The 14,567-nt window shown below is 41.2% G+C and overlaps 1 protein-coding gene across 1 annotated transcript; it reads left to right on the top strand.

The window, feature by feature from the left end:
* Positions 1-462: 462 nt before the first annotated feature.
* CSRP3 (cysteine and glycine rich protein 3) lies at positions 463-14,215 on the top strand. The gene is made up of 6 exons (XM_010126040.2): positions 463-559; positions 6,777-6,908; positions 10,572-10,740; positions 11,683-11,818; positions 12,518-12,611; positions 13,503-14,215. The coding sequence occupies exons 2-6, from the start codon at positions 6,797-6,799 to the stop codon at positions 13,580-13,582; spliced, it is 591 nt and encodes a 196-aa protein (XP_010124342.1). The 5' UTR covers positions 463-559; positions 6,777-6,796; the 3' UTR covers positions 13,583-14,215.
* The last annotated feature ends 352 nt before the right edge of the window (positions 14,216-14,567 follow it).

Genomic DNA, 14,567 nt, shown 5'->3' on the forward strand with positions numbered 1-14,567 from the left:
GTGAAAAGCCTCTGTTCCGTAAAAGACAAACCAGTTGTATCCATCCAATCACGAACTGCTGAATGAAATTCTCTTTGGTTTAAAACTGTTGAGCTCCAGAGGCTCCTACACACAGGTGTCTGGGGTTTTTTAATAATCATTTTTGGTAAAATATTTTTGGCAAGGTGACCCTTTATGACTAAATCCTCATTTCAGGAACCACTACTTTATGAGTCACATTTCAGCAACGTGCTAGGAACTATAAAACTTCAATCTTTATTTCTGATCTGTCAGACCGCATTTAGGAACGCTCTCTAGGTGTAATCTGAGGGGCCGCATTGCTGTCCACCTACTCACAAGTGGACATAAGGAAACAAAATGCCAGGCTTTTGTCAGGAGTTATTTTCAGCTTGGCGATAGCAATGGCATTGCTCAGACCCCTGAAACTCGCTCTCATTCTCCTCCCCTTCCAGCTTATAGGGCCGACAGCGGCGGCCACCACGCTTAAAGAGTGCGGGAATCCCTCGCCTTCAAACTCTTCAAGCCCTGAGAAGATAGGAAGACACATCAAGTGACACTGGTGAGTACAGAATATTGGGTTCTGCTGAGACTGTCTGATAGAAGGAGTTGGGTTTTTAATTTTTTTTCCTAAGACAGTACAAATAGCTTCTTGCTTAACCAAGAAAAGGTGTGGGTACGGCACAAAAATGTGAGTCCTACAGAGCTGACAGCAGCGTGTCAGGTTTGGAGTAGCCAGCTGGTGAGAGAGATTCTTCTGGGCTTCTCAGCCTGTTGAGAAGCTGCTCGTGTTACAAGAACGGGGCTGTGGGGATCCTCGTTAATGAGACACACGTTTTGGCTACAGCAAGACTGAATAACACGAGTTTCAGAAGCTTTAAAAAAATATTGTTACAAAGCTACAGAATTTTGTTTTCCACAAGCAGGTGGAATATACACTTTTTAAAGCATCCAAATTTATGTGCTTTCATAATTTCTCAGATAATAATATTCTAGAAGTTAAAAAAAACAAACACAAAAACCCTAAAATCCTCAAAATATTTCATGTCAGTGACTAATTGGTTTTGAATTGAATGAGAAGAAAACTTTTACGCAGACTCAACAGAAAATGGCTAGATAAGAATTCACACGTCCATCACTCAAGCATTACAAGACAGCACAGCTGGTCAAGTCTTCAAAAAAGCCCCAATAGTTTAAAAAAAAAAAAAAATACTCTGAAAAGCTTTCTACCTAAAAGTAAAAATATTTCAAATAATAAAGCCTTGTATGTAGATAAAAGAATTTATGTCTGATCTTAATTATCACAGTCCATAAGGGTTTTGCTTGGCGCTGAAAGGCTCAGCGCACGGATAAGGATTTAGAGAAGGATCTTGTGGAAGGAAAAGTGAAAGTCGACAGCCCAGGATTAGATCTGGAAAAAAGAACGGGTCATTTGTACAGGACACAGGTTCCCACAGCCACATGAATCAAACTGAACTCCGAGTGTGTAGGTGCAGGTAAGCATGCGTGTGGGGTCACTGTTTTTTTTTAAGTCAGAACAAAGTACCTTGTTCTAGTGCCAGGGTATTGTAGTTTTTGGAGACGTAATCTTAAATTTCTGCAAAAGTGGGCATCAAGGAAATTTTAAAAGAAGTGTGGCATTACTATGCTAGAAAATAACAGACAATTTGGAAGGACAGACATGAAAGCAAAGGACACCGACACAGGACTCCGGATTTTTCTATCATCAGCTTTGCTCATTACGTGCTTCATACCAAGCCACTTAAAATCTTTTGTTTCCAAAGGGCTTGTGTAACTTAGGTCAGCATCAACGAAAAATCAGTACTTACTTTCCCGCGTGGAGATTCCCATCCCTTGATCTCCACAGGTTGGTTGACTGCAGAAATAAAAGAAAAATGCTGGTCACTATGAGACGGTGGGGGAAGCTGAATGTATGACAGGAACTGATAAACTTAAAGTTTATCCTGCATCCTTAGCTGATTGAACGCATCGGAATATTAGAAATATGATTACAAACACGCAATGATATTGCATCTCCATTAAATTAGCTCAATCTTCCAACACAAACATTTTTCTCTGTTGTTCTCTGCTGAGAGAGAACGCTTCTGCAGTGGACTGGGTTTTGACAGAAACACCTCCAGGCTTTTTGAGATGCAGCGGCAGGAATTGTGCTTCACGCTGCAGACACACCAAGATAAAGCCTAGCAGCGGGTGGTAGGTGCAGAGAAAGAGAAAAACTACGGCAGCATTTTATTGCTGCTTTTTGAAAGGAAGCTGTGTGTCGTTATCCCCCCGGCGCTGGTGAGGCGAGTAACGCTAAGGACGGCCGCGTGAGTCACTGCTGGTCACAGGACAGGTCAGCAGCGGAGCTGTGATTAGATAGTGGCTGCGCTGGCATTTCCCACAGACTTCAGCTGGGAAAAGAATCTCAAACGTAGGCTCGACACTTGCGATTCAATGTAGACAGCGATTTAATTTGACATTATTACTGTTTGCTTATTAGGTAAGGAATCAGCATTTTTAGATTTGTAACTGAGCCTAGCCTGAACCGCTAGCTGGGACTGAAACACAGAGATGCAAGGCACATCCTACCCCTCAGCCCCGATTCAGCATTTCTACCCCATTTCTACCAGTGCTCATGGAGACCGACGTTTCCCATCCTGTTTAACCCCTTCAAAGCCAGCCCGTAACACATCTGGCACCCTGAGATAATCCTGCCAGCCACGCAGTACGTGACTTCTGCAGTCCATTCAGAGATGACCTAAGCTCTAGATTATCAAATGCGTCAGCCTTTAGAAGGGAAAACCGCGTGTTTAGCAAGGAGACACCAGAATCACTTTCAACATCTTCACCTGCACCACGCTGTCTAGCACTAGCACTGCCTTTTACTCCTCCATGCAACTTCATGGGGCAATTACTGCACCCTCTTCCCATTCAGATCAATGGATCTAAATATACTGTTGGATTTTATTCTTATCAATAGCACTCTGATCCGTGAGACACTCTTGTGACGGGTACGTGACATCCAGATCTGTACGGGGTGACTAAGAGCCCAACAGAAGACGGCTGACATTTCTTCATGCCTCTGCAGAGCACAGAAACACTTCAAAGGCTTCCTTGGTCAGAGGCTAGCCTAGATGGTAGCGTTACAAGCCCCAAATAATGAGAAGCACGTACCCTTGGCTGCACATCCCATGTGTATAAATTCTACTCCACACAGTAGCTGCATTTTGAAGCGGAACGACACAAGCTGCTGCACGCTATTAGAGCGAGTCCAAGAACACTCCTCCAGCTCAGCAGTACCGTGAGCACCTGCCAACACCCCGCAGTGCCAACCCTCAGAAGCTTCTCCGTCACATGGTTAATACATTTAGAGTGCGACCACTCTACTTCCCACTAGATCACCAGAACACAACTGGTACCATGCTGTTAGCAGTCCCTGCCAGTTAACCAGATTAAGATAACAAAGTTCAGGGCATTTCAAGGGGATTTAGATACTGACACCCAACAAAATTAGGTGAAATTAAGACTTTGGGTACATTTTTTTCTTACAACAAATAGGAGACCAAGTTCTCTTTGCATGTTGTAAGGATGGAGCTTTATCCGTTGTTATAATTTAGATGAGCAGAAAACTACGAAAGCCACGTACCCTGCGGAATTTACTTGTTCATGGTAATACTGCTGCACAGGCAGCGTCCGCAGGGATGGCCACAGCTGTTCAATTTTTGGAGAGACGAAAAGCAAGGACAAGATGAGCAAGGGCTTGCCCTGTACCTCACCCAGCTGTTCAGTCAGCCAGCACAGGCATCACCGCACACACTGCCATTCTTACGCCGGCATCCTTACGGGAAAGTTTTTACTGTGACTTCTTTCTCCTACAGCTTCCCATCAGGTGATGCCAAAGAAGCATGGAAAATGTGTATGCATGCCCAGTCACGTTACTATACTTAGCATCAGGAGCAGTGGCTCTTCTAAGAGCTTTGACCACAGCCCGTAACAGCACAAGGTTCACTATCACGCGTTATCAGACTTTTTCAGAGATTATTTTCTGCCTTCACCTAACGATGCAATTAGAGCTACTTTCCACCAAGTAGCCCATTGCCACGGACTGAAGTGTTTGCTGTGCCTCTGAGGGGAACTGCAACAGCAGCAGCAGGAGTTTTACAGAGACTGGAGGTACAAACCCCGCTCCCCCCAGTCAGCTGTCGGTGCTGCTCCAGCTGGAAAAGGATTCAGCTGGAAACTTGGTTTGAAAGGGAACACAAAATTGTGAACACAAAAATCTCATTTTAATTTTCAAGAAAGTGCCACAAAACTGATTTTTATCTCCCGTCGCTCTTCCTTCTCTCAAAATGTTTGAAACACTACTTGAACTATTTTTGAAAGAGAAAAAAATGGCACCGATATATAAAGGAGAAAATACAGAATGGTAGGATGAGACAATACCATTTTACCTAAGCAAAAGATTTCTCTCTGTTCCTTTATCACTTATTTAAAAGAAATTGAAACAAGATGTTAACAGTGCTGTTCAGGAAAGCCTTTCCTGCATAAGAAGGGACCAAATTCATAGTCTGTTCCTTGCATGCAGTTATTTTTGTTTCTTATTTTAGCTACATCAGATTTTTGCTTCTTACTCGTTATGTTACAGATAAATAGAGTTAGAGGCAAGCTGAGTTTTCTTTTCCTTCTTGCATCATTACTGTTTTCTAACTGTCGGAGCGGTTCGGCTCGTGAACAGCCTCCCAAGAGAGCTGATAGAGTCTGAAAGCGATTACCGATGGCGCTGCTGTGTGACAGCAGAGGAGCAGGCTGACTGAGCCGGGGAGGCTGCTCAGCCGAGCAGAAATCAGCCCCACAAAGAGCAGGAGAGATCGGATCTTGTGTGAGGATGACAGGTATGCTGCCTACCACGAGTAACAGTCACAGCAGTGAGTATGTAATTAGACAGGGTTTAGGAAACGCCAATAACCGCAGCACTACAGCGGAGATGTTTGGATATGCTGGTATCTGCATTGTTATCAAACACTGATTGTTAAAACGTGCCCACTCTGCTACATCTTCAATACTATTGCTTCACCGGGTCTACACATTCCCATGCTACCTTCCCGTTGCTGGCCAGCCACGTCTTTCACACCACTGCATGGGTTTCAGTCTTAACAGCCAGAAAGAATTCCCTTCAGGTTCAGCTTGCAGAGCTGGCGTGTAGAAATGGTTAATTCTGTTCTGAAATTCAGAAGAAACAGTACAGAAGTCACTAAAATGATGATAAACACTGGGCATTAGTGTCCAGTGTACAGACATAGTTAAATGATAAGTCTAAAACGCAAGCCACTTAAAATACTAGCAATGTTCTATCACTGCTGTCATAAATTCCCCTCTCACTTCATTTCAGAAGAAAACTCTCAGGTAGCAGGTCTGATTCAGCATTCAAAATCCTTTTCTTAGTTAAGAACTTCTCATGTTGAATTTGATTAAATACAAATAGCACAAGCAGGCTTCGAAAGGACTATAATAAGAAGGTGACTGGTTTTCCAAGAAGGAGAAGGAAGGTCTGCGCCAGGAGCTCAGAACAACCCGATAATACGATGTGCAGATGACAAGATGACGTCTCAGTCTTTCCAGAAACAATGACTCAAACAAGAGAGCAGAAGGGCAAACCGTAGGTTGAGCTTGTTTCAGATACGCGATAGTGCAGTCATCAGAGAGGGCGCTTGCCGAGCCCGCCGCCAGGCTCCTGGCTCCGACACCGCCCTCCTGTGTGACCTTGGGCAAGTCACTTCAACAGTAACCACAGCAGTAAGAACTGGAACAGTAAGCACTGCTCTTTTTTTGTCCTCAGATGTTTAGATTTTTTAAATAATTGTCAAAGAAAACCACGTCTTAAGCATTGGAGGAACTTACCTGTTACTATGTTACAACGGCTGCACAGCTCAGTGTTCTTGAACCTCTTTTAGGAGGAAGTCCAAAAAGCAACAGACAACTTGTTCCAACTAAAGCATCCTCTGAAAGAACACCGTACATTTGTTAAACTTCGAGGTGGAATTATCCAGGTGTAAATTGTATAAAATGGTATCACACTGACACAGAAAATCGCCGTTACACATGTCAGTAGGGAAGCCACGCGGCACTGGATGAACCAGCACTTGTTTTGGAAAGGGATAAATAGTACCACACGCTCTCTTAAGAGAAAGTCTAGGTAGAACACTGTTCTGTGGGAAATTTAATGCCAAATACCATCCACACTTTTGCTTAAATTCCAGTAAAGCTTCAGAGTGTTTGTAAGTCTCCATTAAAATTTGCCTCGCAAAACCAGATCGACACACATAAAGCAAAAACTGAGATGAAAAGGCTACGCTGGGATACAGGGAAGGGCAGGGCTGAAAGGAAATGACTGTTTATTGAAAAATAAATCCTACATCCACTTCTTCATAAGAGGTTTGAGTGATGATGGCACCTTTTTACTGAAACGGCTCACAATCATTTCACATATTTACCCTCACAATATACTGAGCTAAGGAACATCCTTATTCACACAAGAGGGTCGCAGAGGACAGAGGATTTAGACTGCCCCTGTCCCCTGAAGACCAGGCTAGCGCGCTCACCCATGGATAGGATACACTCCTGCTACTGCACAGGTATGTAGTGTACTCCAGATATGCAACAGCAGCTGACTGGAAACGGAGAAAAAATAATAATTAAAGAAAAAAAACAATCAAGCTGTTCAGTTTAAAATAATTAACTTTTGCTGTTGTATTTATTTACGTAATCTGATTTTCTAGGTTACCCTTCAGACATAAAGATGCCGAACTGGGGAGGTGGAGCCAAGTGCGGTGCCTGCGAGAAGACCGTGTACCACGCTGAGGAAATCCAGTGCAATGGAAGGAGTTTCCACAAGACCTGCTTCCTCTGCAGTAAGCTGCGCTACGCTGTTTTAACTTGACATTATCCCCACAGCTCTGCCAAAATCTTCCATTACAGCTAGTAAATTTACTTGTGTATTACTCTGCATGCAATAAATAAGTTTCATAATTTCCCCAAATTCCAACATTTGCTCACAGGACGCCCACAGCAGGCTTGTAAACACCCTAAGCGGCACACTGAAACAACCAGCATCAGACTGAATTGCTCACAGGGAAAGATTTGTAACGTTTGTGCATCTTACTTCTAGGAAAGTTCAAAGTAGAGGCAGTCACACGTTAATCATTCGACCTGAAGTACAGCACAGTGAGGCTGATTCTGGTCTGGTGCTCTCCAGAAACCCGAAGATGAAAGCTGTTTTCCATCCTTTTAGTAACTGAAGCATGAAAAATTTCAGTTTTCTGAAACGCTAATGTGCCAATTTTAGCAGCTCTTAATAATCAAGCCCAGTTTTCTAGCCCTTTAGCCCAAGCAATCTGCCTGTCAGGCTCCTGGCTTTTCTTTTTTTTCAAAAACACATTGGATTATTTTTGTTAGGGACACTAGAATGCCACAGAACCACAGTATTTAGGTCAATCTCCAAGAAACCCTATCTTCTGTCCCACAGCATAGCAAATTACGGGTTTGCTTCAAGTTAAAAAGCCTAGAAGAACTAAACAAACAGCGCTTGTAAAAGTGAAGTATGTCTTATTAGGCGATGATAGGAGATGATTACTTTTATTGACAACCTTCAGTTCTTACAGAATGGTAAAAGCCTCAGTTCTGTTGAAACTAGAGATTTCTTATTGCTTCCATGTGCTGCTATAACAATTAACACCAGATCTCAGAGAAACTATAGAGAGGGGGGCACGGATGTGGTAATTACAAGAAAAGCTTTAACTGATGCTTGCGCTTCATCAAATGCTAGAAAATGATACGGCAAAAGAAGACAAAGGAGTAGATTCTCCAGTGTCTAATAAAAATAAACAGTTGTCCTAACAGGGCATAATTAATAATAATTCTCTTCCACCTAATACTGGAGCAAGTTTAAGCTTCATTCTTAGCATAATTGATTTTTTAAATTTTTAGTCATTCATGATAAACAACATCCATACGTTAGCTCTGCCAGCTCTTCCTTTGGTTTGTTGTGGGATTTTTTTTGTTTGGTTTTGGCTTGTTGGTTGGCATTTTGCAGGAGGTTTGTTTATTTTATTTGCCCCTTGTAGTTGCAGGTCTGAACTAAATTATTAATGGGTTAGATACTAAAAAAAGTATTCCCAGCAGAGGTATGTTTAAGGTCAAAAACTGAAGATGCATCTAAGCCCAGCTGGCATGAGAGAGGTATGTTAATTGGCTTTACTTCTCCATGATTCACACTCACTAATCAGCAGCTCTGGACGACTCCGTATCACGTATCATGTTCATGGGCTTTTCAATGAACCAATTATAGGATTTCATTTCTCAACAGAAGAAAAGCAATCCTCCCTGACCTAACGTCAGGTATGGAAACAGTTAACCTATTCAGCTGAGCTTTTCTATGTTTTTAGATTAAATATATTTAATATATATTTTATATTTTACATTATATTTGACCAGACACACAAAACAGATCAGCATTTTTCAACCAAGAGGTAAATCTGGGCAAAATTATAAACAATTCAAACCAAGCTGTTAACGCAATAAGAATCAGACAAGCCAAACTATAAATCACACTCTCTCCACTCCATACTATCTTCCCTACAAACATTACGAGAGAGAAACTTCTTTCCAACAAACCCTCCTTCCCATACAGACTGCTGGTCACCTACCTTGTTTCCCTGTCAGCTTTTACTTAGACCACAGCTGTGACGGACATTTGGCAGGATCTCACGCCATCAACCTGAAACGTCTCTGTGCTGGCTCGTGGACGGTATCTGTTGGCAGATGACAGGTCTCAGAGTTATTTCAACAATAGCACTCCAAGGGCTTTTGCTCCATCTGTTGTGGCAAATTGATACTCTATCCCTAAGATGCCAGAAATAGAAGCACTTTATCTACTGCTAGAGTTTCCATCAGCCCTTAACTCCCTAAGCAAACAGAATCATCATCTCAAAGCAGAAGAGACTGTAGCATCAGGTTCACACATTGATAGAAGCCCCTCATCTTATTTCTATTAAATATAAAGGTCCTCGCAAATTATTTTCCCCTCTACACAGCACAGCGACAGAATTAAAACCCTCTGTGGGGCGTGCGCTTGTCCCAGGGAAGTTGTAGAGAAAGTTTTTCCCTACTTTCCCCGCCCCCCTCCACCATCAACCACTGTAGACACAGTGAACAATTGGTAAGTAGTGTTCAAATATTATTTTTTAAGTATACTACAAAACCCTGATTTTTTTTTTCTATAGGCACTCTGAAGTGAAAGCTTCCTCCTCGCTCAACGGGGTGTGGGCTGCCTCATGCTGAGTTCCCAAAACTGCAGCACACAGCCACCAAGCAGATGAGGAGCATAGCTATTTTCTTCCCCATTCATTATTGTCCAGTTTCCACGCATAAGCAGCAAGGAGATCCACTGGACCGGTAACAGAATTTAGCCTCTCTAAACACCGACCAGGTTTCAGATGAGCGAAGAACTGGGGAGGCAGTAATCCAGCTTCCACGGTCTCTCAGTAGAATAACCACACAGGAGATCAGCCTCAGCAACGCTCATTAGCTCTAAGTGTGGCTTGTGCTTCTCAAGACGTGGACACTCGCTTACTGAGATGCCCAAATAAGCAGCTGTTAGCACTCATTTACCTTTGGTCCTTCCACTTTGAGGTTAGGGTTAAAGGAGTGCTATAGAGGGTAAAACCTGTGTTCCATTATGAAAGTTGGGCAGAAGGTGCCATAGGAATGCCCAAAAGTCTCCCACACCTTTCCTAGAGAGCTGAGCCAAGCAGTATTTCTTTGTAACGAGCATGACGAGGAAGAGGTCTCGGGTTTTGGAACGGCTACAGTCATACTCTTGCCATCTTGAAGGAAGTCTAAAAGAATTGAGACTACCAGTTATTTGCAATCATTGCTTTGCCTTCCACTACTGCTCAAACAAATAACAAAAAACCCATGTCCTGCTTGACTTTGGACATGGTATGTACATTATATCCTCTTTTAGAAACACACCACATTAAAATAGCACGGGCTGAGACGAGAAAGCCACCACCAACTCAGAGTGACTATTTTGAAAGGTGCAGATCCACAGCAGAATTAACACCCCTGCAACCTCCCTTTTATTTTTTTTCCTCTTTAAGACTTGGGAGTTTAGGATGATGATCTCAAATCCATCTTGAGCCTCATAGATCTAGATAAATTGTCTTGACAAACCCATGATCTTCCTAGGGTTACAGTAGAACTTTGGAGTGGCAAGAGCACATTGCGTGCATGCACAACTGCTTAGGAACAGCCCAGGGAATTTTTATACTGACTACAGGCCAACACTCTCCTTTCCCCTTATTTTTAAAGATAAACAAAAATAAACACTAATTGTAATTATTCTGAACCATATAAATGAGCAACCTGATCTAGTTGAAGACGTCCCTGCTCCTTGCAGGGGGGTTGGACTACATGACCTTTGAAGGTCCCTTCCAACCCTAACCATTCTATGATTCTAAATTAACATTTGAACACACAAATGATTATCTGTGCATCTCTTTTCCTGTCTTCAGTGGCGTGCAGAAAAGCTCTGGACAGTACCACAGTAGCGGCTCACGAATCTGAAATCTACTGCAAAACTTGTTACGGGAGAAAATACGGCCCCAAAGGCATCGGGTTTGGGCAAGGGGCAGGATGTCTCAGCACTGACACCGGTGACCATCTGGGCTTGAATCTGCAACAGTGAGTTAAAACCCCACTGACTACTTGTCACTTAGTGGGGTATTTTAGGTATTTTATTCTGTTTCCATAACAACATCTAGCGTAAGTAGCAGATCAGACTTCCCTACAATCTTTCCTGCAGTGGACACCATAATTTACCAGTTTTTAATGATGTTCACTGTCTTCAAGCCTTCTTTGTAAATTATCTCCTCCTTCAATGGGCAATTATTCTGCAGAAGCAGCCTTTACATGCCACCACAGATGTAAATATTCACTGCAATTGTAATTTGCCATTAGTAGTGCAGGGGTAAAGGGACATCCACCATAGAACATGAGAATTTTTTCCTCTCAGGGGCTAAAATACAGTTAGGTTTTACTGTTAGAGAAATAATCACACTACTATATACTGATAACTCTCCTCTCAATGGGGGAAATAACATTTCTAAATCCTCCCTGTGGAGGATTACACACTGAGAACATGTTTGAACAAAGGAATTCTAATGGGTTACCATCTTCCAAAAGCCTCAGCTGCGCACAATTATCTCTGACAGTACGTTTTTATAGTATTTTTCTACAATTCTAAAGCTGCACATTTACAAATCAATGATGCTTTCTAGTATTACTATGAGAAAACCAATTCACCAATATGCTGTGTAGGAAATAAAAGCTCAAATGATGTATTTAACTGCAGCTCCTTATAAGATATGAAGCCATTACAGGCAGAGTCCTGTATCAAAAACTGTCACATCCTGTACATTTAGTGACCTGTTGCGGTCCAACAACCCAGTAATTCAAAAGTCATTCTGTGAAAGGCTTTAAGCTAGCACAAAGTCCAGAAATATAAAGCAAAGCTACTTTTCTGATACGCTTTTGACCCTAGGCCAGCTAAGAATCCAGCTAAGAATCATATTTATAGAATGAAGATACCATTTTAAACAAAAACCCTGAAAACTTCTGTTTTAGGGGGTCACCAAAGTCTGCTCGCCCTTCTACACCAACTAATCCTTCAAAGTTTGCCAAAAAGATGGTAGATGTGGATAAATGTCCCCGTTGTGGCAAATCAGTGTACGCAGCAGAGAAGATCATGGGAGGAGGAAAAGTAAGTAGTTACTACAGCACCAGAAACAAAACACGCTTTTATAACAGTGATAAACCACAGCTAATAGGTCCTACATCTTTTAAACTTTTACTCAGTCTCGATGAAGAAAATATGAGGATGAACTAGCAAATTGCTAGAGAGTCTGATGTACTTCCAGGTTTAAAACCATGTGTTTTATGTAAGCTGCCTTCAACTTTCTGTGCCTTGTTGATGCCTGAAGAACAACTCCTGGCTACTGTGCAAGCTGGCTCTTCTACCACTGGCATCCTACTAACATCTCTGAGGATATTTATAATTTAAACAGCTATTTGTAGTGGCAACTGCAGATATATTAAAGACATCCTGTGACTAGAAAAACAAAAGCCTGTTTCACATGACATGCCAGCTCTCTGCTCTAGGAACTTTCACTAGAAAATTATCTCTGCACATCAAAGCAATGGCCAAGACAAGAGTAACATCTGCAGCACTCTGCTTTTTACTAGATCTCTATTAATAACAATGTCTCTAGGTAAGATCTTGATATGGGATAATAAAGTAAATGAAAAAAAGACTGATCTAGAATGACTAAAAATGCAAGCTGTAAGACCAACAAGACAATTTTAACATTTTCACACCATAAAAAGCAACAGTGCTTTGTTTCTTGCATCTGCTAGCTGTGCATCTTCTGTAATATACAACGAATTGTCTTCATTTCCTCAGCCTTGGCATAAGACTTGCTTCCGCTGTGCTATTTGTGGAAAGAGTTTAGAATCTACAAACGTTACAGACAAAGATGGAGAGCTCTACTGTAAAGGTAAGAACTGGAATGAGCGAACTGGGTTATTGAGTCAATCTAAAATTATTCTTTTTAGACCCAGTATCACCATCATGATTTACCTGGCCGCATGCTTACCAACCTCATGAAGTTTCATTTTATCTTTTTTTAAAAAATTCCTGAAAGCAGAGGAGAGCGCTATGAAAACATTGCGGTTGCATCTTCTATTATTAACATTTACATTTTAAAGTTGTCATTTTACTACAAGTAGGACATCCTCTTAGACAAAAGGAAAAAAAAAAAAAAAAACAAAAAAAAAACAAAAGAAGAAATCCACAAGGATCTAGATCTTCAAAGGTCATCCATTTAAAGTCATGGTACTAACTTAAATTCTTGCCAGTAAAAGATAACTCTACTATACTGGTAGCACAGAAGATAACACATTAATGCTAAATTATACATCCAGATTTTCCTCTCAGACCACGAAAGTTCACAGACTTGACTCTTAAAAATAGCTTACGGGGAAAAACATGCAAAGCTTTATCTCCTAGGCTAAGCTTTACAGACAATCCTAAAGAGGAATACTTCAGTTCTGTGACTTTGGGTATGGTCTGACAACTAGCACATCTGGAGAAATAGGCTGACCATTACTACTTCTGTAGCAGAATTGTGACAAATAACTACGCACACACATAGCAACAGAGTTAGAACGGAATGGTTTAAACTGCCATCAACAGTTTCGGGACTATGCTGTAGTTCTTTTAACTTCCTTTGAAAATTTCTGACTTATCACTCAGTCTGTATCACTCATACAGACCAAGTTTCACTGAGTATTTTCATGCAGGAAAGTAGCTTTAATGAAATATTATTTAGATCCTAAATACATACAAGTCATGCAGAATACCGTTTACCTCCCTCCTTCTTTTGCAGTTTGCTACGCAAAAAATTTTGGTCCCAAAGGAATTGGGTTTGGTGGCCTCACTCAAGTGGAAAAGAAAGAGTGCGAATGAGAAGAAATTAATGCAACAGACCCAAACTGCTGTTGATGCCATCAAGTGACAGTTATATATGTAAAACATACCACGTATTGCTAAGAACCTAGGGCATTTGTTTAATATTTTCCACCTTGCAGGAAAACCTTGTGAGCTTGTATCTTAAGAAATTCTTAGAATAGCTTAAAAAGGTACAGTGATAGAACTAGACTCATGTTTGTTTTACAGTAAGTAAAGACTAAAAAACCCCATGGAACATTATTCATAGAACATTATTGCTTCTTAAACTAGTATTCACCACACTTTAGATCGGAATTTTAAAGACTCAGCATACTGTCCCATTAAGAGAGACATACCTCATGGAGCGCAAGGGTCAAGGTGTTCTGACTGAGGCTGTATTTTCTTTCACGCAGAATATTATGCCATTTATATTTCTACCAATCCCCTAATGAGTTTTGAACATTTTGACATTATGTGTTATGGCAAAGTAGATGTTATTCCCTTTGAGACAATTAAAAAGGATTTGAAATTCCTTCTCTGAAAGGCAGATATTTCTGAAGAAAAACACCATGTTCTTAGAATACGGTGTTGTTAAGTTTTGTAATTGTATGTTTTCAAGCTACAATAAAGTACTGATACTGCTTCACATTATTTTTACTTGAATTTGCTTGTGCTTTATGTTCTACAATGTCACAGATAAATCTGTTTCACTGATGTGTATGAAAACCCCCATCTCTTAACTACAAAAAATCCGTACCATGACACTACTTTACTCTTTTGTTGTCAGTTCTAGATGCTATTTTACTTTACTTTTCTGATCTTGATCTGTTTCCCTGCTGGTTTTCATTATTACCTACATCAGCTTACACTCAAACCCACATTGCTTAGCTGGCCACTCCAGACTGACATTGCAGCCTTTTCTTGGGAACTTGGTTGACAGCAGGGAATAACTCCCTGTTTTTATACACATCACTATTTTCCATCATCAACTTACTCATTTTCA

Source organism: Chlamydotis macqueenii, chromosome 5 (assembly GCF_036417535.1).
Source record: "Chlamydotis macqueenii isolate bChlMac1 chromosome 5, bChlMac1.mat, whole genome shotgun sequence".
In the NCBI taxonomy this organism is placed as follows: Eukaryota; Metazoa; Chordata; class Aves; order Otidiformes; family Otididae; genus Chlamydotis; species Chlamydotis macqueenii.